This window comes from Castor canadensis, chromosome X (assembly GCF_047511655.1).
Source record: "Castor canadensis chromosome X, mCasCan1.hap1v2, whole genome shotgun sequence".
Lineage (NCBI taxonomy): Eukaryota > Metazoa > Chordata > Mammalia > Rodentia > Castoridae > Castor > Castor canadensis.
The window spans coordinates 81867040-81892758 of record NC_133405.1 but is presented as its reverse complement, the minus strand read 5'-3'; the positions used below and the strand labels follow the sequence as shown (position 1 = coordinate 81892758).

The 25719-nt window shown below is 48.8% G+C and overlaps 1 protein-coding gene across 15 annotated transcripts; it reads left to right on the top strand.

Annotated features, from left to right (window-relative positions):
• The first annotated feature begins 1674 nt into the window (after positions 1-1674).
• On the top strand, positions 1675-24134 carry Med12 (mediator complex subunit 12). 15 transcript variants are annotated; one of them, XM_074063725.1, is made up of 46 exons: positions 1675-1982; positions 2485-2589; positions 2796-2987; positions 3122-3281; positions 4122-4303; positions 4480-4590; positions 4931-5185; positions 5799-5945; positions 6079-6178; positions 6302-6438; positions 6638-6769; positions 7258-7384; positions 7872-8101; positions 8462-8542; positions 8672-8842; positions 9051-9195; positions 9363-9413; positions 9749-9867; positions 10056-10199; positions 10640-10803; positions 11023-11154; positions 11561-11827; positions 12001-12145; positions 12299-12419; positions 12875-12976; positions 13064-13189; positions 13450-13625; positions 13806-13985; positions 15131-15202; positions 15624-15757; positions 15918-16079; positions 16351-16462; positions 16628-16717; positions 17253-17362; positions 17583-17718; positions 18338-18499; positions 19511-19885; positions 20121-20271; positions 20407-20612; positions 20778-20852; positions 20943-20997; positions 21073-21160; positions 22609-22834; positions 23216-23362; positions 23564-23645; positions 23859-24134. In XM_074063725.1, exons 1-46 carry the CDS (start codon positions 1677-1679, stop codon positions 23900-23902), a joined length of 6735 nt encoding a protein of 2244 aa, XP_073919826.1. In that variant the 5' UTR covers positions 1675-1676; the 3' UTR covers positions 23903-24134. The 15 variants fall into 15 exon arrangements, with proteins under 15 accessions (XP_073919826.1, XP_073919819.1, XP_020006930.2 ...); XM_020151341.2 differs by having other exon boundaries at positions 1676-1982; positions 11600-11827; positions 13076-13189; positions 20775-20852; positions 23219-23362; XM_074063724.1 differs by having other exon boundaries at positions 1676-1982; positions 20775-20852.
• The last annotated feature ends 1585 nt before the right edge of the window (positions 24135-25719 follow it).

Below are 25719 nucleotides of genomic sequence, written 5' to 3'. Positions count from 1 at the left end.
GTTAAAAATCTTTCAGGATGGCCTGGGGGCATGGCTCCTGCCTAGCATAGTAAGTGTGAGGCCCTGAATTCAAAATCCATACCACAGACACATACAAAAAAAGTCTGAAGGGTTACATAGGTATTAAAATGCCCCAAATCCAGAAAACTGACACCACCAAAACTGGTGAGGATGTGGAGCAGTAGTGGGAAAGGAAGGCTCTGGATTTATCCTTAGCATGCCAAAAAAAAGCTCCACTCTGGGGTAGGATGTGGATCATGGAGAGGAGGGGAGGAAATAATCTGGAATTCTTTGTACTTTTTGCTCAATAAATTGTTACCACCTCCAAGGCTTTCCTCTTTTCAATCAGATTTTTCCTCTCCCTTGTAACTCAATAGCACTTTGTCATTGCTATCTTTATTAATGTTTTTGCTTATTTGTTACTTTTTTAAAAATAGGGTCTTGCTATGTAGCACAGGCTGGCCTTGAAGTCCAGCCTCAGCTCCCTGAGTGCTGGAATTGCAGCGTGATCACTATGCCCAGTTTTGTTACTTTTATCATGGTACTCTGTCTTTTCTCTAAAAGAAAATATCATAATAGAAAGAATATTGATTCTGTAGTCGTCAACCGAGTCCCAGCTCTGTTAGTAGCTGTGTAATACTGGGCAAGTGAATTTTCACTCTGAAAATCAGCTTTCTAGGTCACAAAACGGAGACAGTAACAACCATAGGGCTGCTTGTAGACATAATTTCTGAAAAGAATGTGACACAGTAGGTGCCTCTTTCACTACAGGAAGAGTTCTTTTTTTGGGGGGGTGGGTTTGAACTCAGGGCCTCACCCTTGCTAAGCAGGTGCTCTACCGTTTGAGCCACTCTGCCAGCCCAAGAGTATCTACTATTTTGTAAAAACATTTTTCCCCGAGAAAGTCCATAGCTTGCATTTTTTCTTTCTTTTTTTTTTTTTGAGGGTACTGGGGTTTGAACTCAGGGTCTACACCTTGAGCCATTTCGCCAGCCCTTTTTTGTGAATTTTTTTTTTTTTTGAGATAGGTTCTCCCCAACTATTTGCCCGGGCTGGCTTCGAACCCCGATCCTCCTGATCTCTGCCTCCTGAGTAAACCAGGATTAGAGGCGTGAGCCTGGCAAGGTCCATAGCGTTCATTGGCATTTTTTTTCAGACAGGGTCCGGCCTGGAATTAGCAATCCTTCTCCCCGCAGTCACCCCCACCCCCCCCAAAAAAAAAGATTGGGAATTTTCGGTGTACAGAGACCATAACAGCCTTGAGAGATTGGAGCCAGCGTTTCAGAGTTTAATGGTACTTTCTTATGCATACATAGTTTCTAATCTTCACAACAATCCTTTGAAGGAGGTGTTAGCATACCCATTATCCAGATGTAGGAACTAAGAAACTAAGTGCTTTGTAAAAGGTACAGTTTCTAACCAATGCAAACATTACTAAACACCTATTATAGGCCAAGAAGGGAGCTAGGCGATGGGGACCCAATTCCCACCGGAGCTGGGAAATACCGCGGCCTTCCCCTTTGCAGGTCTTCACCTCCAGCACTGTTCACGGAGGTTTCCTGGATTTTCGCGGAGTGCAATTCACTTTCCACTCGTTAGGCTGCAAAGCTCCAGGGGCACGGGGCTCCGCCCCACGCCGGGCCAGGCCCCGCCCCCTCTGCTGTCAGTTTTATCCGATGGTTCCCAGCGTCCCTCGGCTGCCCTCGGTAGTTTCCGGCAATAATCGAGAGTTTCTAACGTGCCTCCTGGTCTCTCGGCCGCCGTCCTCCCAACCGCTGCCCCCCTTTTCTGCGCCCTCCTTCCCTTCCTCCTCTCTCTCCCCCTCCCTTCCCCACCGCCCCGCCTGGCCCTGCTGGCGCCTCTGGCGCTACGGGCTGGGCAAGATGGCGGCTTTCGGGATCTTGAGCTACGAACACCGGCCCCTGAAGCGGCCGAGGCTGGGGCCTCCCGATGTGTACCCTCAAGATCCCAAACAGAAGGAGGTGCGTTCAAAAATCTGGGCTTCCAAAGGATCGGGGGCAGGTGATTAGCAAAAGAAGACGCATTGACAGTTCAGGGAAGGGGGGGGCGGGGCGATTAGGTGAGAGCAAAAGTCCCGAAAAGGGAAGAGTAAAGTGGATCCGTGTTGGAGAGCAGGGGTTTGGCCGGGGCTTCAAGGTATGAATAGTGAATGGTGTAGGGGCCACGCCAGAGGCGCCCCCTCTCTACACACACACCTCAGAAAGTTGTCTAAGGCAGCTTAGTGAGTGAGACTGCCCGCAAGGGAAGAGTGATGTTGAAGGAGCTCTGGGTGGTTCGGAATCTCAGTGACTGTGGGGGTGAGGGTGGGGTTCAAAAGAATATAAGGGCCTACCTTTAAATAACAATCTGGTCTACTCAGAATCCTCCGCCTCCCTTTCTCCCTTGTTCCCTTCTCCTCTGCCCTCCTCTCCCACAACCTCCCAAAGGAAAAAAGAAAACTAAAATGCCGTTTTCTTGCCTCAGGATGAACTGACGGCCTTGAATGTAAAACAAGGTTTCAACAACCAGCCTGCTGTCTCTGGGGATGAACATGGAAGTGCCAAGAACGTCAACTTCAATCCTGCCAAGGTGAGACAACCCTGCCAGGCTAAAGGAAAAGGCTGGAAGAATCCGAGAAGGAGCAAAGGCCCTGGGTTGGGAAGACTTAAAGGGACATCTAAATAGCTGAGTTTGCCTTCATAATCCAATGCTACCACCTTGGCATTTTCCCATCAAAGGCAGAACTACCCATCTACCCATTCTTCCCACACTGAACTATAGTTTTCTTCCCTCAGATCAGTTCCAACTTCAGCAGCATCATTGCAGAGAAGTTACGTTGTAACACCCTTCCTGACACTGGTCGCAGGAAGCCTCAAGTAAACCAGAAGGACAATTTCTGGCTGGTCACTGCAAGATCCCAGAGTGCAATTAATACCTGGTTCACTGACCTGGCTGGCACCAAACCACTCACACAACTAGCCAAGAAGGTGAGGTACTGTTTCCTCTTCTTTAGAACGAGGGGGAGTGTGGGTACCCGAGTACCTGCCTATTCCCAGATTGAGCTACATGGGTATCAGTTCATTGGGTAATAGAGACCTCACTATTTGCGATGTCCATCCAGGTCCCTATTTTCAGTAAGAAGGAAGAAGTGTTTGGGTACTTAGCCAAATACACAGTGCCTGTGATGCGGGCCGCCTGGCTCATTAAGATGACCTGTGCCTACTATGCAGCAATGTCTGAGACCAAGGTTAAGAAAAGACATGTCATTGACCCCTTCATAGGTGAGTAATTCCTAACACCAGGTGTACCACTAATGGCTTCAAGAGTGATAGACCCTCAGAATTATTCTTCTTCCTAATCTATATTCCTTGCTTTGCTTATATCTTGCATTCATTCAGTTAGTAAGCATCAAGTAATCTGATAACCTACTGTGTTCATGTACTGGATTATAAAGATGACCAGCATATGATGTCTCTCCTTAGAATCTTTGTAGGAACATGCTAAAGTATATGTTCAAATAACATAATTAGAGAAAGTAGTGATTGTCAAAAGAGGATTCAGAAGTTGAGTCTTTTTTTTTTTTTTACAGTACTAGGGTTTGAGCTCAGGGCCTACACCTTGAGCCACTCCACCAGCCCTTTTTTGTAATGGGTTTTTTCAAGATAGGGGCTCATGAACTATTTGCCTGGGTTGGCCTCAAACTTCAATCTTCCTGATCTCTGCCTTCTGAGTAGCTAGGATTACAGGTGTCAGCCACTGGCACCTGGCTGGAAGTTGAGATTTCAGTGGACAGAAAGGTTGCTTTTCCCTGAAGCCTGATAAGGCTTTAGCAAGATGGCATTTGACTAGAAGCTAAGAGGATGAATAGCATTTAGAACTGTGGTAAGGGCTGGATGCATGGCCTAGCAAGCATGAAGCTCTAAGTTCAAACCCTGGTACTGCCAAAAATATAAGTAAGTAAAAAATAAAGATAAAAATAGTCTTTTAAAGGGCTGGGGGCATGGCTCAAGTGGTAGAGTGCCTGCTTAGATACTGTGGTGATTATGAGTGGCAGTAGGGGACAGAAGGTATTCTAAGCAAAAGGATAGTATCAAATAGCCCCCTTTCCATCTTTTCTTTAGAATGGACTCAGATCATCACCAAGTACTTATGGGAGCAGCTGCAGAAGATGGCTGAATACTACCGGCCAGGGCCTGCAGGAAGTGGGGGCTGTGGTTCTACTATAGGTCCTTTACCCCATGATGTAGAAGTGGCAATCAGGCAGTGGGACTACAATGAGAAGCTCGCCATGTTCATGTTTCAGGTAGGGAGGAGGGCATGTTGTATGAAGCATTGGATTGAGCTCTGCCAGTATACAATGGAATCTGCCTGCCACCTTGTTCCAGTCGTGGTTCTCTTCATCCTTTCATTTACTTTATCTGCCTTATCTTTAATAGTCCCTGGACTCAACTAATACTGTTCCTAACCCTGGTCCTGTAGGATGGAATGCTGGACAGACATGAGTTCCTGACCTGGGTACTTGAATGTTTTGAGAAAATCCGCCCTGGAGAAGATGAATTGCTTAAACTGTTGCTGCCTCTATTGCTTCGAGTAAGGCCTAGGATCTTGGCGGGGGGAGTCTAGGGAGGAGTCGAGGAACAGTAAGACATTAGAAGCCAGGAGCCAGTGGCTTACACCCATAATCCTAACTACTTGGGAGGCTGAGATCGGGAGGATCAAGGTTCAAGGCCAGCCCAAGTAAATAGTTCACTGGACTCCATCTCCAAAATAACCAGAGCAAAATGGACTGGAGGTGTGGCTCAAGCAGTAGAGCACCTGCTTTGCGAGCATGCAGCCCTGAGTTCCAACCCTAGTCCCACCAAATCAAAAAAAAGACACTGCAAGTGTCCTTTGGAGAAAATCAGAGGCTCTGTTGGTCATGTCTTCACAGTACTCCGGTGAGTTCGTTCAGTCTGCATACTTGTCCCGCCGCCTTGCCTACTTCTGTACCCGGAGACTGGCCCTGCAGCTGGATGGTGTGAGCAGCCACTCATCTCATGTTATGTCTGCTCAGTCAACAAGCACATTGCCCACCACCCCTGTCCCTCAGCCCCCAACTAGCAGCACACCCTCGACTCCTTTTAGTGACCTGCTTATGTGCCCTCAGCACCGGCCCCTGGTTTTTGGTCTCAGCTGTATCCTACAGGTAGGTACTAGGTAAGCCTAAGGAAGTATTAAGAGATAGCCTGAGAAGAACTGGGTGCCCATCCTGGAGAATGGGGTCGTGTGGCTCCAACTTGGAGATGGGAATAGGCACTGAGTACTTACTTGGAGATTATTGCTTCTCAATAATGGGATATTAGTTCCCTTTTGGGGGTTTTGGCCAGCCTCTCCCAGGGTTAAATAGTAGGCCCAAAGCCTTTCATGAAAGTTGGGTATGGTGGTACATGCCTGTAATCCCAGCACTTGAGAGTCTGAGGCAAGAGGATCATGAGTTTGAGGCCAGCCTGAGCTAACTAGAGAGACCCTCAAAAGAAAAAAAAACAGGCCTGGCAGAGTAGTGCAAATGGTAGAGTACCTGTTTAGCAAGTGTGAGGTCCTGAGTTTGAACCCCAGTACCACCAAAGAAAAAAAAAAAAAACAAGAAAAGAAGACAGAAAGTGGATGATAAAAGTCGGGAATCCAGGATAGAGTGATGCCTGCCTCAGGGACTCAGAAACTTTGGATATGAAGCCTAAGGGCTGGATCTTACAATGGGATTCCAGAGAGGTAGCCATGGTAACTGAATTTGACTTACTTAGCTGTTTTCTGTCTGGCAGACCATTCTCCTGTGTTGTCCTAGTGCCCTGGTTTGGCACTACTCGCTGACTGATAGCCGAATTAAGACTGGTTCACCACTTGACCACCTGCCTATTGCCCCTTCCAACCTGCCCATGCCAGAGGGCAACAGTGCCTTCACTCAGCAGGTAAGTCTGATTGGGATATGAGACTAAATTACCCTTGCAGAAATAGCAGCTTGGACTCCGGTACTGTTCTTCTAGCCTCACATGTGTCTGGATGCACTCTTTTTTGATATTGCCTTCTTTTTTGATATTGCAGGTCCGTGCAAAGTTGCGGGAGATTGAGCAGCAGATCAAGGAGCGGGGACAGGCAGTTGAGGTTCGCTGGTCTTTTGACAAGTGCCAGGAGGCCACTGCAGGTGGGTGTTAGAGAACAGATACTAGGAAGTATGTTTGAGGAAAGGGTGGGGTGATAAGGAAGAGATCTGAGAGTCGGATGTTGGACCTCTAGTTAAGTTCTCTTTACTGTTTGTCCTCCCTAGGCTTCACCATTGGACGGGTGCTCCATACTTTGGAAGTGCTGGACAGCCATAGTTTTGAGCGCTCTGACTTCAGTAACTCTCTCGACTCCCTTTGTAACCGAATCTTTGGATTGGGGCCTAGTAAGGATGGACATGAGGTGAGCAACAAGAGGGATAAGAAGAGCAAAACACATTGCATGAGCAATGTGTGAGCAATGGTGAGGCATTGAAACCAGGGGATGTCTGCAGAGATGATCTTCCTGGGCCCAGAGTGTTTTAAGATGGGACAGATTCTTGAAGAAACTGGAACTCAGTTCTTTGTTCCCAGTCCTCAGTCAACCCTGTCTTTGGTGACAGATCTCCTCCGATGATGATGCTGTGGTATCATTACTATGCGAATGGGCTGTCAGCTGCAAGCGCTCTGGCCGGCATCGTGCTATGGTGGTAGCCAAGCTCCTGGAGAAGAGACAGGCCGAAATTGAGGCTGAGGTTAGATGCAGAGAAAAGGGAATGAGATTGACCAATGGAAAGGAATCTAACTGGGTTTGGAGACCTTAGAGAGATTGAGGTGGGAGTGGGACCAAAGTTGAATGTGGGAGAACAGGATAAAGACATGACAGGGAGATGGGCATCGTGGTACATGCCTATAATCTCAACACTTGGGAGGTTGAGGAAGGAGGATCATGAGTTCAAGGCTTGGGCTACATAGCAAGACCCTGTCTCAAAAAGACAATTAAAAAAAGTAGTAAGGAACCTATAGGAAATGTGAAGGACACGAGGCACAAGTTAGAAAGGAGATGATTGATACCTGGTTAGAGAAGAGATTCAATGCTGTAGCAAAGAAAATGGAGGTCAGATGGATAATAGAAGTGCAAAGTGTGGAGTGGAGGCAACACAGGTGGCACTTCCAGGGTTGCACATCAAGAAGTGAAGAAACAGGGAAAAGTCAATCCTCAATTTGTTCTCTAATCTTGCAGCGTTGTGGAGAATCTGAAGCAGCAGATGAGAAGGGTTCCATCGCCTCTGGTTCCCTTTCTGCTCCTAGTGCTCCCATTTTCCAGGATGTCCTCCTGCAGTTTCTGGATACCCAAGCTCCCATGCTGAGTACGCACCCCTGCCAACCTCTAGTTACTCTGCCTAGACTCAGTTAGCAGCCACTGTCATCAGAAGCATAACTTAGGGCCTTCTGACCTGTATTTCTGTCTTGGACTCTATGCAAAATGACTTTTAGACATGATTCTAGTCCTTGATTATCTTATAGTTTAACAGAATAGAGAAGTGCAAAGAAGAATAAAAACAAGCACATGTGATTGAAGCATTTTCACTATATAAGTAGCAGCAAAGATGCTATATTCCTTTCTGACATGGTGTGTGGAGCATTAGGTAGGGTAACAGCCATATCTGTGTTTCTCAACAGTTTCTGGAATTTGTTTTTGTTTTTTTTGTTTTTTGGGGGGGCGGTTTCCTATGATTGCCTCTGGGATATCCCTCTAAATACTCTAGGAACACCACGCCTTAGATGTGTCCCCCTCTCTTTCTGCCCCCCCTTTTGTATTCTGCTAACTTATTTCTTCTCGTTCCCTCCTTCTAGCTGATCCCCGAAGTGAGAGTGAGCGGGTGGAATTCTTTAACTTAGTACTGCTGTTCTGTGAACTGATTCGACATGATGTTTTCTCCCACAACATGTACACTTGTACTCTCATCTCCCGGGGGGACCTTGCCTTTGGAGCCCCTGGTCCCCGGCCTCCCTCTCCCTTTGATGATCCTGCTGATGACCCAGAGCGCAAGGAGGCTGAAGGCAGCAGCAGTAGCAAGCTGGAGGTGCGTGACCTTTCCCTCACCCATGATTGTTTCTACTGTCATTCCTGTCTTTGAATGCCTCCCAGAGGCCTCTAAGAATCTCTTTTGCCCAAGAAGGGTAATATTTTCTTAGTGCTTTATGGCTTACAAAGACTCTCATGTCACATTTTTCACTTGGTCTTCATATCAGCCCTGTGAAGTACTCCTATCTATTTAAAGCTGATGGAAACTGAGGCCCAAACTGGTTAAGTGAGTGGAAAAACCTTGAATCCAGAATCTGGGCTTTCCCCAGTATGGTCTCCCTCCAGCTTTCCTGTGAGCATTTCTACATGGAGGGGAGTAGCTTCCCTGGACTAAAGCAACTTATGTTCTTTGCCTCAGGATCCAGGGCTCTCCGAATCTATGGACATTGACCCTAGTTCCAGCGTGCTCTTTGAGGATATGGAGAAGCCTGATTTCTCAGTAAGTTAGATCCTGAGTGCAGAAGAATCCAGCTCCTTAGATCCTGCCATTATTACTCTTTTGGGAATTTCTTTATGCCCCTCATCCCCTTTTCTTCTCTTAAATGTTCTGCCCTTTCGCGTCTCTTAGTTATTCTCCCCTACTATGCCCTGTGAGGGGAAGGGCAGCCCATCCCCTGAGAAACCAGATGTTGAGAAGGAGGTGAAGCCCCCACCCAAGGAGAAGATTGAAGGGACCCTTGGGGTTCTTTATGACCAGCCACGACACGTGCAGTACACTACACACTTCCCAATCCCTCAGGTACTGTTCCCCAACACTTTGTGACCATCTGTTTTGAGCCCAGATTTCTGTTCAAGGAATTTGCTGAGGGGTTGAAGCTATTCCTGAGGGTGCCACAGGGTGTATTGGGAAGGGGCTTGAACATGGGGTTGCTGAGGGGTACAGAGCATGCTCTTAAGAGGAGGGTAGGAGATCCATGCTGGAGTCTGATGGTGCTGCTGGGATGCAGGAGGAGTCATGCAGCCATGAGTGCAACCAGCGGTTGGTCGTACTGTTTGGGGTGGGAAAGCAGCGAGATGATGCCCGCCATGCCATCAAGAAAATTACCAAGGATATCCTGAAGGTTCTGAACCGCAAGGGAACAGCAGAAACTGGTGGGTTTGAGGCTCCTTAAACAGACGTCCCCCAAAGAATGCCCTAGTCAGCCTTCCCATCCCCAGTGTAGGGAACTCCCCAGTCATGTCCCAATGTCCTGTCTCTTGGAGTCTCCTGAGAGCTCTAGTCCTTTTGAAACTTCCCCCCTCATTCCCCTCCTCTACAGACCAGCTTGCTCCTATTGTGCCTCTGAATCCTGGAGACCTGACATTCTTAGGTATCTCACAGTAAGCCCCAAACCGCCCTCCCTCCTTCCCCCCTCCCTCTTCCCTCCCTCAACCTAGCACCTCCCTGTACATGTTCCTCTAAGGTCCACATAGTCTGTGGTCCTCTAAACCTTTGCTTCACTGACCCCTTCCCTTCATCCCTTCCCCAGCCCTTCCATGACCCTCCTTTCCCTTCTCCCCTTTTCCTTTCCTCCCTCCCATCCTTTTTCCTCTCCCTCCCTCCCTTCCTCCCTCCCATAGCCTCCTCTCCATATCCCTCTCCCCATTCCCAACCAACTAGTTGTCTTTTTTTTGTCCTGACTCATCCCTTTAACTCTCCCCTCAGGTGGGGAAGATGGGCAGAAGCGGCGCCGCAACCGGCCTGAAGCCTTCCCCACTGCTGAAGATATCTTTGCTAAGTTCCAGCATCTTTCACATTATGATCAACACCAGGTCACAGCTCAGGTGTGGGTCTAAGCCAGCTCCTTCCCCATATTCTGGCCTCCTGTCCTGTTTTCCTTTTCCTCTTAATCTTTTTTCCCCTAGGCAGGCTAAGCCTGCTCGTCTCATCCCCTTCCACCATCATCCTTTCCTGCTTCCCTGGTTCTTCTTGCCTCCCTCCACTCCTGTCTCACTCCCACTGCCCTTATCAGGTCTCCCGGAATGTTCTGGAGCAGATCACAAGCTTTGCCCTTGGCATGTCATACCACTTGCCTCTGGTGCAGCATGTGCAGTTCATCTTCGACCTCATGGAATATTCACTCAGCATCAGTGGCCTCATCGACTTTGCCATTCAGGTGGGGACATTGGAGGAGATAAAGGTGGAGGAAGGAATTCATGCTGTACAGGGTTATAGGATAAGGGTAGAGGTTCTAGCTACTTTTCCTGGCTATTTGGAAGGGCAGAAAGACTAGCACAGAGGGAGTGGAACATGAGCTAAGACTGCAGGAATAGAGACTTAAGTGCTCCCTAGAGAGGCCCAAGAGTCAGATTAGAGCATTGGGCACAGAATGTCCTCCCACTGTGGAGTTCATAGAACTCTGTCCTAGAGACTGGTTAGAGATGTCGTTAACATAGTGAAGGACAGTGGCATGTGGTAAGAGAGCCCTTTTATGCTTAGGTGGCTCCAGCAGGGACTCAGGCCTGGCTTTACCAGGTTCCTCACAGGAAGGGGGGTTGTGTATTACAATTATATGAGGAGCTTCTTCTCATGTCTCACCCCCATCCACTCTGATAGCTGCTGAATGAGCTGAGTGTGGTTGAGGCTGAGCTGCTTCTCAAATCCTCGGATCTGGTGGGTAGCTACACTACCAGCCTGTGCCTGTGCATTGTGGCTGTCCTGCGGCACTACCATGCCTGCCTCATCCTCAACCAGGACCAGATGGCACAGGTCTTTGAGGGGTAAGGAGGGCTTCAAAGTAACAAACACCCAGGGCTCTGGTGAATGTAGATTGGGGGTGGTTTAGGAAGAATGCATGACTCACACTGTGGGGAAGTGCCCGCCATTGAGGTGGGGAAGGAATAGTTTTCCCAAGACACTTGAATTTGTTTCGAGGGACCTTTGTGCACTGGGCCCTGTGCACCATCTGTTGATCCTCCCAACACTGCCTCTCTTGACAGGCTGTGTGGTGTAGTGAAACATGGGATGAACCGGTCAGATGGCTCCTCTGCAGAACGCTGTATCCTTGCTTATCTCTATGATCTGTACACCTCCTGTAGCCATTTAAAGAGCAAATTTGGGGAGCTCTTCAGGTAAGAGAGGGAGGAGGTAAGGGGTAGAGATGGGACCGAGTCCCATATCCTTCCCATTACTACCCACCTCAGGAGCAGAGCACAGCCTAAGACCCTGTTGTCTGCACAGGGCACTGATGGTCTGTGTCCTCCATATGTTGTTGCATTACTGAGAGTGGACCTTCTTTCTCCTTGCCTCCAAAGGCCCCTGGTTTTTTTGATGGTGGTGGTACTGGGATTTGAACCCAGGGCTTTGCACTTGCTAGGCAGGTGCTGGAGCCATACTCCCGCCTTTTGTATTCTCATGGTTCCATTCCTGCCAAGTTTACTGCAGCCCAGCTCCCCTTTTCTTGTCTCAATGTCCCCTGTCCCTCACTCCTTTTTTTTCCTTTTCTCCCCTTTCTTTGCCATCCCTGTACCTCACCAGACCTTCATCACTGCTATCTCCTTTCCCCAACCCCTGCAGCGACTTTTGCTCAAAGGTGAAGAACACCATCTACTGCAACGTGGAGCCATCAGAATCCAATATGCGCTGGGCACCTGAGTTCATGATTGACACCCTGGAGAACCCAGCTGCTCACACCTTCACCTACACAGGGCTAGGCAAGAGTCTTAGTGAGAACCCTGCTAACCGCTACAGCTTTGTCTGCAATGCCCTTATGCACGTCTGTGTGGGGCACCATGATCCTGATAGGTATGGGGTGTAGTGAGTGAGGAATGGGCATGTCCCCTGCCTAATATTGGGAGGGGCAACACAACTGGGAGGTTTTGTACCCTTAATTATTATTGGGGCAGAGATAAAAAGTTAATGAGTCTGAGATTTTGTGGAGCAAGGCTTTTCCTGAAGGCATTTGTACTTTTCCCTAGGGTGAATGACATCGCAATCCTGTGTGCAGAGCTGACTGGCTACTGCAAGTCACTGAGCGCAGAGTGGCTAGGAGTACTAAAGGCCTTGTGCTGCTCCTCTAACAATGGCACTTGTGGTTTCAACGATCTCCTGTGCAATGTAGATGTGAGCCTTGGAGTGGGGTCTTGCTGGGGAATGGGGAAGTCTGGCCATGATCATCAAGGTCATCAAGGGTCAGAGTTCGGTAGAGATGAAGAATAGCACACGGGTGCCTGCTCTCCACACTGAGCTATGGTGTCTGTCTACTTTTTCCTCCAGGTCAGTGACCTGTCTTTTCATGACTCCCTGGCTACTTTTGTTGCCATCCTTATTGCTCGGCAGTGTTTGCTCCTAGAAGATCTGATTCGTTGTGCTGCCATCCCTTCACTACTAAATGCCGGTGAACTGCCAATCTATAACCCCTTGAATGGGAAGACCGCACATTTCAATACACACTCCATAGCCATTCTCTCGTTGTGGGACACCCTGCTGAGGTCACTGGCTCTCACTAAAAGGCCAGTGCTGTGGTCTACCCTAGGCTGGACGGGCCTGTTTTCTAACCCTGGATTTGTAGTCCTGACCTTTCCGTTTGTGTGTGTGTGTGTGTGTGTGTGTGTGTGTGTGTGTGTGTGTGTGTCGCGCGCAACGCTAGGTACTGAACCCAGGTCCTTTCTTATGCTTACCACTGAACTATATCCCCCAGCCCAATGGTCTCTCTCTCTCTCTCTCTCTCTCTCTCTCTCTCTCTCTCTCACACACACACACACACACACACACACACACACACACACACACACACACACACACACACACACAGTTTGGCTTCCTCCTTTCCATATCTGCTTTTTCTTTTAGCTTGCAGTGAACAGGACTCTGAGCCAGGGGCCCGGCTTACCTGCCGCATCCTCCTCCACCTTTTCAAGACACCACAACTCAATCCTTGCCAGTCTGATGGAAGTAAGTGACCCTGATTGGAGACAGGCAGCAGTAGAAAGTGTGGCTCTTCCACCCCACAGTTTCTACTCTTGCTTCTCCTGACTTCAGCTCCCTCTCCAGACAAGCCTACAGTCGGAATCCGCTCCTCCTGTGACCGCCACCTGCTGGCTGCCTCCCAGAACCGCATCGTGGATGGAGCAGTGTTTGCTGTTCTCAAGGCTGTGTTTGTCCTTGGTAAGGGGGTGGGGTGGAGTGGGGGGTGGGAAGGTTGGGGGGTAAGAAGGGAGTGGTGCCAAAAGTGTGTAGAGGGTGGAGTGCCAGCTAAACTACAAGGAGCAGTCTTTCTCCCTTCCGAAGGTGGTCTCTGATCTTTGGGGAAGAAAGAAGGGAAAAAAGTATATTTCTGTTCCATGGGGCAGTACTTGGGGAATTTCTGCCTCCGTGGGCCCAAGTGATCTAATTCTACTCCCCTATCTTCTATTCATGAACCACAGGGGATGCAGAACTGAAGGGTTCAGGCTTCACAGTGACAGGAGGAACAGAAGAACTTCCAGAAGAGGAGGGAGGTGGTGGCAGTGGCGGTCGGAGGCAGAGTGGCCGCAACATCTCTGTGGAGACAGCCAGTCTGGATGTCTATGCCAAGTACGTGCTGCGCAGCATCTGCCAACAGGTCAGTCTCACCTTCCTCCTGACCTCCTAAATACCACTGTATAATATAGTCCTGTTTCCAGCCCATGGTCATACCACCTCCCAACTATACATTGGGTGCCTTACCCAACCCCAGCGCACCCCTCCTTATTCCTACCCTCTAACTGATGTCCCCCAATCCCCTGGTTATCCTTTTCCTCAGGAATGGGTAGGAGAACGTTGCCTTAAGTCACTGTGTGAGGACAGCAATGATCTGCAAGACCCAGTGTTGAGTAGCGCCCAGGCCCAGCGCCTCATGCAGCTCATCTGCTACCCACATCGACTGCTAGACAATGAGGATGGAGAAAACCCCCAGCGTCAGCGCATTAAGCGTATTCTCCAGGTAGGCCAAAGTGACGAGCATCTTGGGGGAAGCAATGGGGAGAAACAGTGGGAACTAAGAAAAAGAGAGAGGGAGTTCAGTAGATAGGAAGATCAACAAGGACATAAAGAGAGTGGGATAAACAGCTCCAGCATGAGCTTAGGAGTAAATCCGATATGGTCAAGACTCAAGAGTAAGACTGTTAGGTGAGCACACAGCTGTCTGGAGTGAGTATAGCTCATTAGTGGGAGGCACAGCATCTGGGAGGTCTGGTGTTTGGCTTTGCATATTTGGCACTTTGCTTGTGACTCAGTGACTGAGTAGTAATAGCTACAACTTACTGCTAGGCGCTGCTTATGGTACTGTGCATACGTTTTTTCATTTAACCTTTACAATCTGATGAAGTGGATATGAGCATCCCTATTTACCAATGAGGAAACTGAGGCTTGAAGAGGTTAATTAACTTGTCCAAGGTCACACATCTAGTAAATTTAGAGTCACCATGTGAACCTAGGTATGCTTGTGCCCTTTCTACTTCACACTGCTTGCTTCAGACATTCAAATGACTGGAGGGTGGAAAAATAAGGCCATGGAGGAAAAACTAAAGGAATGGAGTCTCTTTAACCCAGAGCAGATAGTGCTGAAGTCTCCTCAAGTCTCTATAAGACTTTGAGAGATTGTCCTATAAGGGGCTCTGAGCAGCTGATGTAAAACAACAGAGGCAGACTTCAGCCTTAACATCAAGGATTTAAAGGTTAAGAATTAAACAGAACTAAGGGATGTGAGGCTCTGGAACAGGAATCAGGGGAAAGATGTGCAATCTTTCTTGAACCACATTTAAAATAGGCTAGATTGGGGCTGGGTGCATGGCTCACGTGATATAGCACACTGCCTAGCAAGTGAAAAGCCCTGAGTTCAAATCCCAGTACCATTAAAATAATACAATACACACAAACAAACATACATACATAAAAATAGACTAGGTTTTTAACCATTTGGGATTATTTATAGTCTTTCCTAACAAGAGGGACATAAAGGTCCTTTTCAGACCCATAGAAATCTGTGATTCAAGGTTGCAGGAGATTGGGAATTGGCCACAGGATGATGGGTAGTTGGGAGTGACATGATGATGACTAACTAGCTTGGGGATGGGGCTTCTATCACAGAACTTGGACCAGTGGACCATGCGCCAGTCTTCCTTGGAGCTGCAGCTCATGATCAAGCAGACCCCTAACAATGTGAGTAGTGTCTACCCAAGCCCTCCCTCTCCCATGCCCACTTCCAGCTCCATGTGTCAGGAAGATCAGCCACCAAAGAAGAACCTAGGTCCTACCCTCAAGCTCTTGACTGAGAGAGATCAGAGAGGCTGGAAAAATGGCAGACATGTGGAGATGATGATAAGGGAAATGAGTTGGGAGTGTTAGAGCTCTGAGCTGTGGGGAAGCTTGCTTGTGGTTGTAGTAGAGACTGTTCTGTGGCCACAGTTGTAAGGCATGCAGAAGAGAAAACAGTGGGTAACTAGAGAAATATGGAGGTGATGGAGGGCACCACATCCAATAGTCCCTACCTCCCAGGTGCTCTCCTTTGCCCTCATCTCCCATCTCTCCTATTATCTGTTTTCTTTTATCCCTAGTTACCTGTGCCTTTCATTCTCCCCAGGAGATGAACTCCCTCTTGGAGAACATTGCCAAGGCCACAATCGAGGTTTTCCAACAGTCAGCGGAGACAGGGTCATCTTCTGGAAGCACTGCAAACAACATACCCAGCAGCAGCAAGAATAAACCTGTGCTCAGGTTAGGTAGAAACATGTTAGGGCTCATCCCTTTATGAGTTTCTCTGCTGATAGCATGAATGATGTCTGCATATGGAAATGCTGGACATGGAAAGGAGAGGATGGATTGTTCAACCTTGCCCATCTGGCTCCCCTGTAACCTCATGTCCTCTGTCCTCCAGCTCTCTAGAGCGCTCTGGTGTATGGCTGGTAGCTCCCCTCATTGCCAAACTGCCCACCTCAGTCCAGGGGCATGTATTAAAAGCTGCTGGGGAAGAATTGGAAAAGGGTCAGCACCTGGGTTCCTCTTCCCGCAAAGAACGTGATCGACAGAAACAAAAGAGGTAAAGGGGCTGTAGAAGGGCTAGGATTGGGCAGGAGTGGGGAGTAGAAAGGAAAGGAGACAGGCTAAGAGAAGAATAAAATTTGGGGATGAGAACTGAGAATAGACATCATAGGAAAGTGGCAAATCAGGGGTAAGAGTGACATAGCTGGCAAGAGGTCACATCTTAGAGTAGAGTCAGGCATGGAGGAATGACATTGGAAGTTGCTTGACCCATAGTCCCCTCTCTCTCTTCCTCTCCCTTTCCTCATCTCTTCTCCTCTTGGCTCTAGCATGTCCCTGTTAAGCCAGCAACCCTTCTTATCCCTGGTGCTGACATGTCTGAAAGGCCAGGATGAGCAACGTGAAGGACTCCTTACGTCTCTGTACAGCCAGGTGCACCAGGTATGGGTTTCTGGACCATGGAGATGGCAACAGGGCAGGGAAGGATACACCTAAGAGGCCACTATGTACTTGGAACCTTCATTACTTTGTGACAAACACATTGGGTGCTTTGGAATAGAAACAGGAAGATCCCTGAGCGGCATGTTAAACTCATTTCTATTCTAGATTGTGAATAATTGGCGAGATGACCAGTACTTAGATGATTGCAAACCAAAGCAGCTAATGCATGAGGCACTCAAACTGCGGCTCAACCTGGTAAAGGCGGGTGCAGGGGAGGAAAAGAAAGGGGTGGGGCTGGAAATCAGTAAAGTCACCTCAGGTTGGAGCGGGGAGGATTGAGGAGGGAGAACCCAGGTTTGGGGGGTCTTTGAGTATTTACTCTGCTCTCCTAAAGGATGCAGGGCCTGAAAGTAGTTAAAGGGTCTGAGTCCCTATGGCTAGACCCTGAGGTCCAATAGGTTGTATAAGCTGCATCTTTGCAGGGACTCTGCCCTCAGTATTCTAGATTCTGGCTAGGCCCTAGAAATACTAGAAACCTATTGTGGAATGTTAAATGGAATACTGGAAATCATCTAGTTCATCTCCTATCACTTTAAGGAAAGGGAGGCTCAGAGTCATCCAAAGTTCAGTTATTGACCAGAAATGGATCATGTAACAAATCACAGATACAAATGATGGGACATGACCTGAGGGGTTCCAACTCCCACCCAACCAGGTTGTAACCTAAGCTTTCCTTAAACACCAGCCATTGCTTCTGAACTGTCTGACTGACTTGTTATGGCCCTGGCAGGTGGGGGGGATGTTTGACACAGTGCAGCGCAGCACCCAGCAGACCACGGAGTGGGCTGTGCTCCTCTTGGAGATCATCATCAGTGGCACTGTGGACATGCAGTCCAACAAGTATGCACCCCTCCCTGCAGTGCTGGACCCTGGGAATCCCTACCCCCACCAGTTGCACGAGTCACTGAGATCACAGAGGCTTTGTGTCTTTGGGTTGCCCACATAGTCTTGGTGCCCTTGGGATGACATCAAGCACCTCTCCCTGCTATGATCTTTTGCAAGGCCTTTTTCTTTCTTTATCTCTTTCTTCTCTGGTTTTCTCCCTGGCTTCCCACCTCAGTGAGCTCTTCACTACTGTGTTGGACATGCTGAGTGTGCTCATCAATGGAACACTGGCTGCAGACATGTCTAGCATCTCGCAAGGCAGCATGGAGGAAAATAAACGTGCATACATGAACCTAGTGAAGAAGCTGCGGGTGAGCAGAGGAGACAAGGGCAAGGTTTTGGGGTGCTGGGATCTCAGCTCCCTCCATCCTGGCTTTGTATTTGCTGTCCAGCCTCATGGACTTATTCTGGTCTGGTCCCTCTATCCTTCCCTTTTGTGTGTTTATTCTTTGTTATTCGTGCAGTGAAGATTTACTAAGTATCATCTTTTTTTGTTTTTGTTTTTTTTTTGTTTGTTTGTTTATTTTGCAGTGCTGAGGTTTGAACTCAGGACCTCACACTTGTTAGGCAGGTGCTCTACCACTTGAGCCACTCCACCAGCCCTGTTTTGGTTTTTATGACAAGGTCTCACTATGTATTCCAGGCTGACCTTGATCTCACCATCCTCTTGCTTCAGCCTCCCAAGTGCAGGGATTACAGGCATGTATACTATGCCTGGCTCTGGCTCTGAGTGTCTTTTTTTTTTCCTGGCAGTACTGGAGTTTGAACTTAACGGCTTTGTACTTGCTAGTAAGGCACTCTACCCCTTGAGCCATGCTTCCAGCTCATGAATGTTTCCTTTATGCCAGGTTCTGTGCTACCTCTTGAGACTTCCTGTCCCTCTTTTTGTCTTTTGAACTCTTGTCCTGTCCAATCTTCCTGTGCCTGCAGAAGGAGTTGGGGGAACACCAGTCAGACAGTCTGGAGAAGGTTCACCAATTGCTGCCACTGCCTAAGCAGACCCGAGATGTCATCACGTGTGAGCCACAAGGCTCCCTTATTGACACCAAGGGCAACAAGATTGCTGGCTTCGATTCCATCTTCAAGAAAGAGGCATGTTCTGCTGTCTTCCTATGCCTTCTGCCTCTTTTCCCCTTTGGGCAGGAACCTACCCTGCATTAACCTCGCAACTGTCCATCAGATTCGGGTCCATCAGGTTCTCCTGGTGAAAACTAGCAAACCATCTCTGAATCTTTAAGAATTGCTTAGCTTGCCTTTCATCTCCCCCTCTTCGGGGTCCCACCCTCTTTTCTTAGTCTGTTCCTTCACCCCCACCCAGCTTTTCACATACCATGCCTTTCTCTGCACCCTGCACCCCACCCTCCTCTTTCTTCTGCCCCACCTGCCTCCTGTCCTACCCCACCCATCAGTCCACTGACACATACCTCTTTTCTCCCTGCGTCTCTCTCCCCTACCCACCCATCACTGCTCATTTTCTCTTTTTCCTCTGTCAGTTGTGATATTTGTTGAGTTAACCATAATCATTGTGTATAGTAGAGAGGGAAAAGTGGGTGCGAAGTTTAAATTCAAAGTGTAATCCCTTCATATACACAGTCTCTTCATTCCTTTCCTCACCTACCTTTCTCTTTGTCTCTCTTTTTCTCTGCCTTTCTCTCTCTGACTCTGCCTTTCTCTACCTACCTTTAATCTCTCCCTGCCATCTTTCTTTCTCTGCCTTCCTGTTTCAATCTCTTCCTGTAAATGTTAGTCTCTCTCTTCTCCTCTCTCTCTCTCTCCTTATCCTCTTCTCTGCCTCTGTGTCTGCTTCTTCTCCACTCTACCTGTACTGTATTGCTTTCTCTCCTGGCTGTGTCTTTCTCTTTCACACCTCTCTCTCCCCCAAGCCCTTACTCTCTCCCCACATAATCTTCTGCACATGTATGTGTGTGCCCCTATATGCCCATGTCTATCTTTCTTCCTCTCACCATCTCCCTGGGTCTACCTATAACATTTTCCTTGTTTTAAAAATTGTCAAAAGATATTTCACCTTCTCTACTAGTTCTCAAGGCTTACTTTCTGTTTTTGAAGTCTCAACAGCTCATTCTCTCTCATTTTCTGGAGCAGGGTCTACAAGTTTCCACCAAACAAAAGATCTCTCCCTGGGATCTTTTTGAGGGTTTGAAGCCATCAGCACCACTCTCCTGGGGTTGGTTTGGCACAGTCCGGGTGGACCGGCGAGTGGCTCGAGGGGAGGAGCAGCAGCGGCTGCTCCTCTACCACACACACCTAAGGCCCCGGCCCCGAGCCTATTACCTGGAGCCACTTCCATTGCCTCCAGAGGACGAAGAGCCACCAGCTCCCACCCTGCTAGAACCTGAGAAAAAGGCTCCTGAGCCCCCCAAAACTGACAAACCAGGGGCTGCTCCACCCAGCACTGAAGAGCGCAAGAAGAAGTCCACCAAGGGCAAGAAACGAAACCAGCCGGCCACCAAGACAGAGGCCAGTGCCTTCCCTACCCAGTTCTCCCCCAGCCCCTCTTTCTGACGGCTTTGTGTATAGTAGAGAGAGAGAGTTTCTGGTTTATGGGAGGCATGGTGGCACATGGGGAAGGGGTACCATTATTAACCACTACATGGTTGATAAAAAATTAACCATGCAATTGGAGCTCCCCCCTTACCTTCCCCCACCCTACTCTGCTACAACCCTCTTACCTTCCTCCTCTGCACCCACACAGGACTATGGAATGGGCCCGGGTCGGAGTGGCCCCTATGGTGTAACAGTGCCTCCAGACCTTCTGCATCATGCAAACCCTGGCTCCATGTCCCACCTTAGCTACAGGCAGGGCTCCATAGGCCTATATACCCAGAACCAGCCACTACCTGCCGGTGAGTGACAACCATTAGCAATGGTGGGGTCACCTAATCATTCCTTCCTCCCCTGGGAGCTGTGGATGACTAGGACTCTGAGCAAGGGATGGAGGGATGAGGAGCCCAGAGAGACCAATCTACTCTCCTTTCCAGGTGGCCCTCGTGTAGACCCATACCGCCCTGTGCGGTTACCAATGCAAAAGCTGCCAACACGACCAACTTACCCCGGAGTGCTGCCCACAACTATGACTGGCGTCATGGGCCTAGAACCCTCTTCTTATAAGACCTCTGTGTACCGGCAGCAGCAGCCCACAGTGCCCCAGGGACAGCGCCTTCGCCAACAGCTCCAGGCAAAGATAGTGAGAGGGGCAGTAGGGAGGACTGTCAGGGAGAGGGGCTTTGGTGGGTCACAAGACTGAGAAGACATTTGGGATCTTCACAAGGACACGGGGTGGGAGATACAAGAGAGGACATGGCAGAAAGCATTTCTTGAGATTGAGTTTCTCTTTTTTTCCCTTTAGCAGAGCCAGGGGATGTTGGGTCAGTCATCTGTTCATCAGATGGCTCCCAGCTCTTCCTATGGTTTGCAGACCTCCCAGGTAAGGGTCTGGGACTGTGAGCATCGGGGAGAAGGAGACAAGTTGCTGTACACTCATGGCCCTGATTCACTTTCCCCTCCTTTCCTCCAGGGCTATACTTCTTATGTTTCTCATGTGGGATTGCAGCAACACACAGGCCCTGCAGGTACCATGGTGCCCCCCAGCTACTCCAGCCAGCCTTATCAGAGCACCCACCCTTCTACCAATCCTACTCTTGTAGATCCTACTCGCCACCTGCAACAGCGGCCCAGTGGCTATGTGCACCAGCAAGCCCCAACCTATGGACATGGACTGACCTCTACTCAAAGGTACCCAAAGTAGCGGTGGGCTAAGAAGGGATACTTATGTATGTGGGAACATCTGATTTGGAAAAACCTGTGCCTGAAAGTGATGGGACTGGTCTGAACTTTTGGAGATGTTGGGAACACTTATCCAGTCACGTAGACCGTAACCACACAAGGCTGGAGCTGGAAGGGACCCTGGAGACCAGTAGTCTCACATTTACTACCCCAGCATTTCTTTGAGGCCCAGAGAGAAGAAATCATTTATCTGACTCTGATAAGAAAAGATCTGGGGTTTATAGACAAGTACATGATAAGGAGTCATAAAGCTGGTATTAAATAGTTGAACTCCAGGATGGACTAACACGAATACCATGGTTAATGTTAGTCAAGCCTTACTTAAGACCTGGCAACTGTCCTGAGGCTCTGCAGCTTAGGATTTAGAACACTGCAGGGTGGGCTGGTTAAATGCCCACTGCATGGCCAGCACTATGCTAGGACTGGGGTGAGGAAAAAACAGCAAAAGAAATTTTTCACCACAAAGAAATTTTTCTCTAGTTGAGGAGTAAAAATATTACACAGATGAATTTTAGAGAATACTATGAGCAAAAACACAATCAGGTATGCATTTGGGTACTTTGAAGTAAAATGGGAATTCAGAAAAAGTGGGATACTATCAGTGTGGACCTGAGTCATCAGACAAACGTTCATGAAGGAAGTCAGACTTGAGTTGGCTTTTGAAGGATAGCTGTAATTGGGATTTGTGGAGAAGAGGAAAAGGAAGGACATTCCAGGTAAGGGACAAAGACATGGGGACCAGAATGTGTGAAGCCGTCTGGGAGACAAAAAGAAGCAGAATATAGAGTTTGTGCTGGGGAGGTAGCAGGGGCTAGGCTTGGAGGGGAAAGGTTGATAGATGACCGTAAATGCTGAACCACAGTATTAAGACACAGTCCCAGAAAAGTGTTTTGATGTGGCCAGTGATAGGAGGAGTTGGATGTATCAAGAGATTAGTGTGGAATAAATGGATACAATGCACAGGAGAAGGTGAGAGAAGAGACAGGGAACCCAGCCGTGGGCTATTATGGGGATGTGCAGATTCCGGTTGAGAAGGCATAGGGAATAGGAGGAAAACTTGAAATGTTACTGAGGAACAGCAGCAGCAACAAAAAACCTTGTTAGTATTTATACAATTCCTATCATGTGCTAAGACTGTTTTTCGTAAGAGAAAAACAGCTAAAACAGAATTGGAAAAATTCCTAACCATTAAGGTTATGAGACACTAAAATGGAGTATTGTCTTTGTGTCTTATTCCCTGACCTAGAATTCTGTCAGACTCCAGAGGGCTCTTCTGGTTATTGCCAAGAGGAATGAATGCAGTGACTTGTTAGTTTCTTTCAGGTCAGGGACTCAGGGTTTGAACCGCCCCTTCTCCCTGCCCTGTGCCTTGACCTCTGGACCTCTTGTCTTTGGAGGTTTTCACACCAGACACTGCAGCAGACACCCATGATAGGTACCATGGCTCCGCTGAATGCCCAGGGTGTCCAGGCAGGCGTCCGCTCAACTTCGATTCTGCCTGAGCAACAGCAGCAGCAGCAGCAGCAGCAGCAGCAGCAGCAACAGCAGCAGCAACAGCAGCAACAGCAGCAGCAGCAGCAGCAGTACCATATCCGGCAGCAGCAGCAACAGCAGATCCTGCGGGTAAGGCCCTGGGATTCCATCTGGGATTTGAATCCAAGGATGGAAAGAGGGACAAGTTCTTCCCACACTGTCATCAAGATTAAATGAGATGGTATGCTAAGCACCCACGAGACTGGCAGGCCTTTGGTGGTACTTAACGTGGCTTCCTTCCCCTCCCTCTTTTTGTTTCCTAAGGATCATAGTGTGAGACAGTTAGTTGGACATTGTCAGCCGAGTATGCTAGGTTTGCTCTTTCTGTGCAGCAGTCTGAGAAGGGTAGACATGGACCCAGTTTTCTCCTTGCTTCTTGGCCCCAAATTATTCTCCCCTCCCTGCCTCCGTCTTTTTAATACTGAGTCACGGCTCAGTTGCTCTCATCGGAAGTACCTTATGTCCTCACAGCAGCAGCAGCAGCAGCAGCAACAACAGCAGCAGCAACAGCAGCAGCAACAGCAACAACAGCAGCAGCAGCAACAACAGCAACCACACCAGCAACAGCAGCAGCAACAGGCAGCTCCTCCTCAACCCCAGCCCCAGTCCCAGCCCCAGGTAGCTGCTGGACCACCGCCCCAGGTTCAGGGATGGTCACCCAGGCTGGGCACACAGTCAACAAACTAGGTTGGGGACAGTGTATGATGGAATAGTGATGGGAGGCAAGGCATGGCACTCACTCTTCAAAGGGCTTGGGAGGTGAGGATGGAGGAGGTGGAAGGCTAGAGTTCCATCTTTCACTTTCTGTTTCCACCTTAGTTCCAGCGCCAAGGGCTTCAGCAGACCCAGCAACAGCAACAGACAGCAGCTTTGGTCCGGCAACTCCAACAGCAGCTCTCCAGTAAGCCTGCCTTCCTTCTCAAGGAGAAGCCAGGGGAATAAATGGGGAATGGGGTGGGCAAAGGGAGCAAAGGTGCTGGTTTCAGGCCCAGGTTACGAGGGGAAGCGTTCCACTCCTTTCCCTTCCCTTCCCTTGGCACCTGACTGGCTTTCCTCATGCATACCCACAGCCTGGCTTGGTCTCCTGCCCCTGACGATCTCTGGTTTTCCACAGATACCCAGCCACAGCCCAGTACCAACATATTTGGACGCTACTGAGCCACCTGGAGGAACTGCTTGTGCATTGGATGTGGCCCCACCCTTTCCTCTTAATTCCCAGTCTCCTTCCCGGGCTAGCACCAATAGTGGTCGGGGCCCTTCCCTCAGGCTCCATTTTTAATGAATTTTTAGTATTTTTGTTAATGTGAAACATTGAGCTGTTGGGTTTTGTATATTATTTATATAGAGACCCCAGAGCTGTTGCACCCAATACACAGAGCTTCTTTGCAAAGGGAAGTGTGTGAGTCTGTGTGTCAGGGAAGGGCGGTCTCTTGGGAGAGTGCTGGGGGCTGGACCAACAAGTTAGAGGCTTCATGCCCTCCAGATCATCTCCCCCATTTACCTTCCACCCCCTACACTTCTTAATTCTGCTTGGATTACTACCCTCCCTTCCCTGTTCTAAAGTATAGACTCTTAAAAGCACAGCTTACCTCCTCAGCCAAACAGTGCAGCTTCTTTACAGCTTTCCTCCTTCGGGGACATAACACTGGGATTGGGGAGGGCTATTAGGCCAGGGGAATATCAATGGAACTCTATTTTCCTTCCATAACACCTTACATGCTGGGCTTCAAACAAGCTGGGGGGTGTGAAGATATGACAGACACTGCCTGCCTTTTTTTAATCATCTCATGTCCCAATCATGCACCAAATGGCATATTTTTCATAGGCTAGAGAATTCCCTGAGAGTCACATTTCTAGGATGGGAAATTGCCATCCACTGCTACATGCCATCATAAACTAGGTGGTAGAAAGACAGTGGCTCTAGGAGAAGAGAGCCCAGTAGGAAGTAAGAAGCAGCACCTGTTTCTCTCTGTCCTGCTGTTAGAACTGCTTGTTTTCACATGACCCACCTTGGCAGTTACCCAGGGTGATTGTTACTCCCATTTTACAGTAGAGAAAACTTCAAACCTCCTCTAGAGGAGTTAGGGCTGGGCTAATTCTTGCCCCCCCCACCTTCTGCTTTGGGCCCTAGATTCAAGGCTAGGCAAGAAAGCCAACCGCTTTATGACAGTGGAGTCCTCTGGGTCTGCCTGGCTGGGGCTGGAAGAGGACACACTCTAGCCAGTTTGGGTGGGTGGTACAGGAAGATTTAACAACTTAAGGGCACCATCCAAGCCATAGTTTTACCCTATCACTGGGAATTGTCATGTGTGGAAACACTAATCAATCAATACCAGAGTTATTATAAAGTAAATAAAATAGAATCCCTCTTCAAGGTTCATCCATAGAGCCCTTCTTACATGTGGGATTTACCAAGTTTCAGAGTTGTGGGTATAAGGACTAGAACTCCCTGACATGGCACAGGCCAACACAACTGAAGCTTCTTCTGACTTCTATCTTGACTTAGACACTGAGGAGCCACAGGCGTAGAAGTTTAGCTGGATAAGGGGCACTCAGAATTGGAGGAGGGTGTTAGGCCAACTGGACAAGTGTACTACATACAGAAACTACAAGGACACCAGTGATAGGGGGTGGCAAGTAGAGGCTGAAATGGTCAGATAACTGGCATGCTGACAATCTGAATCTGACCTGCCCCAGCAGAAGCAGCAGAAGGGAATGACATTGACCTTTGGGAGAGTGACAGGATGAGGGCAGAGTGGCCCCACTGGTGGTTGCTGCCTGAGTAGTGCTGCTGATGAGGAGAGGTGAGGGATGTGGGGTGAGGTAGAGATATGTCTGGGGAGTGTGACTGGGGGCTCCTGCATGCAGTACCTCAATTTCTCCTTTTGTGTCAAGGTCTCAAGCTTTGCAGGTAACTTTCAGACTAGCTGCCCTGGCAGATCACCTGTCTGATAGCTTTGCGATTTGAGATGTGT

What these genes read in the sequence shown, in the direction of transcription:
- Med12 (XM_074063716.1), top strand. Translation starts at nt 1,677, where the DNA reads ATGGTTCCCAGCGTCCCTCGGCTGCCCTCGGTAGTTTCCGGCAATAAT. An exon ending in TCAACTTCAATCCTGCCAAG is followed by an intron (nt 2,590 to 2,795) that starts GTGAGACAACCC and finishes TTCTTCCCTCAG; the next exon opens with ATCAGTTCCAACTTCAGCAG. An exon ending in ACAGTGCCTTCACTCAGCAG is followed by an intron (nt 5,946 to 6,078) that starts GTAAGTCTGATT and finishes TTGATATTGCAG; the next exon opens with GTCCGTGCAAAGTTGCGGGA.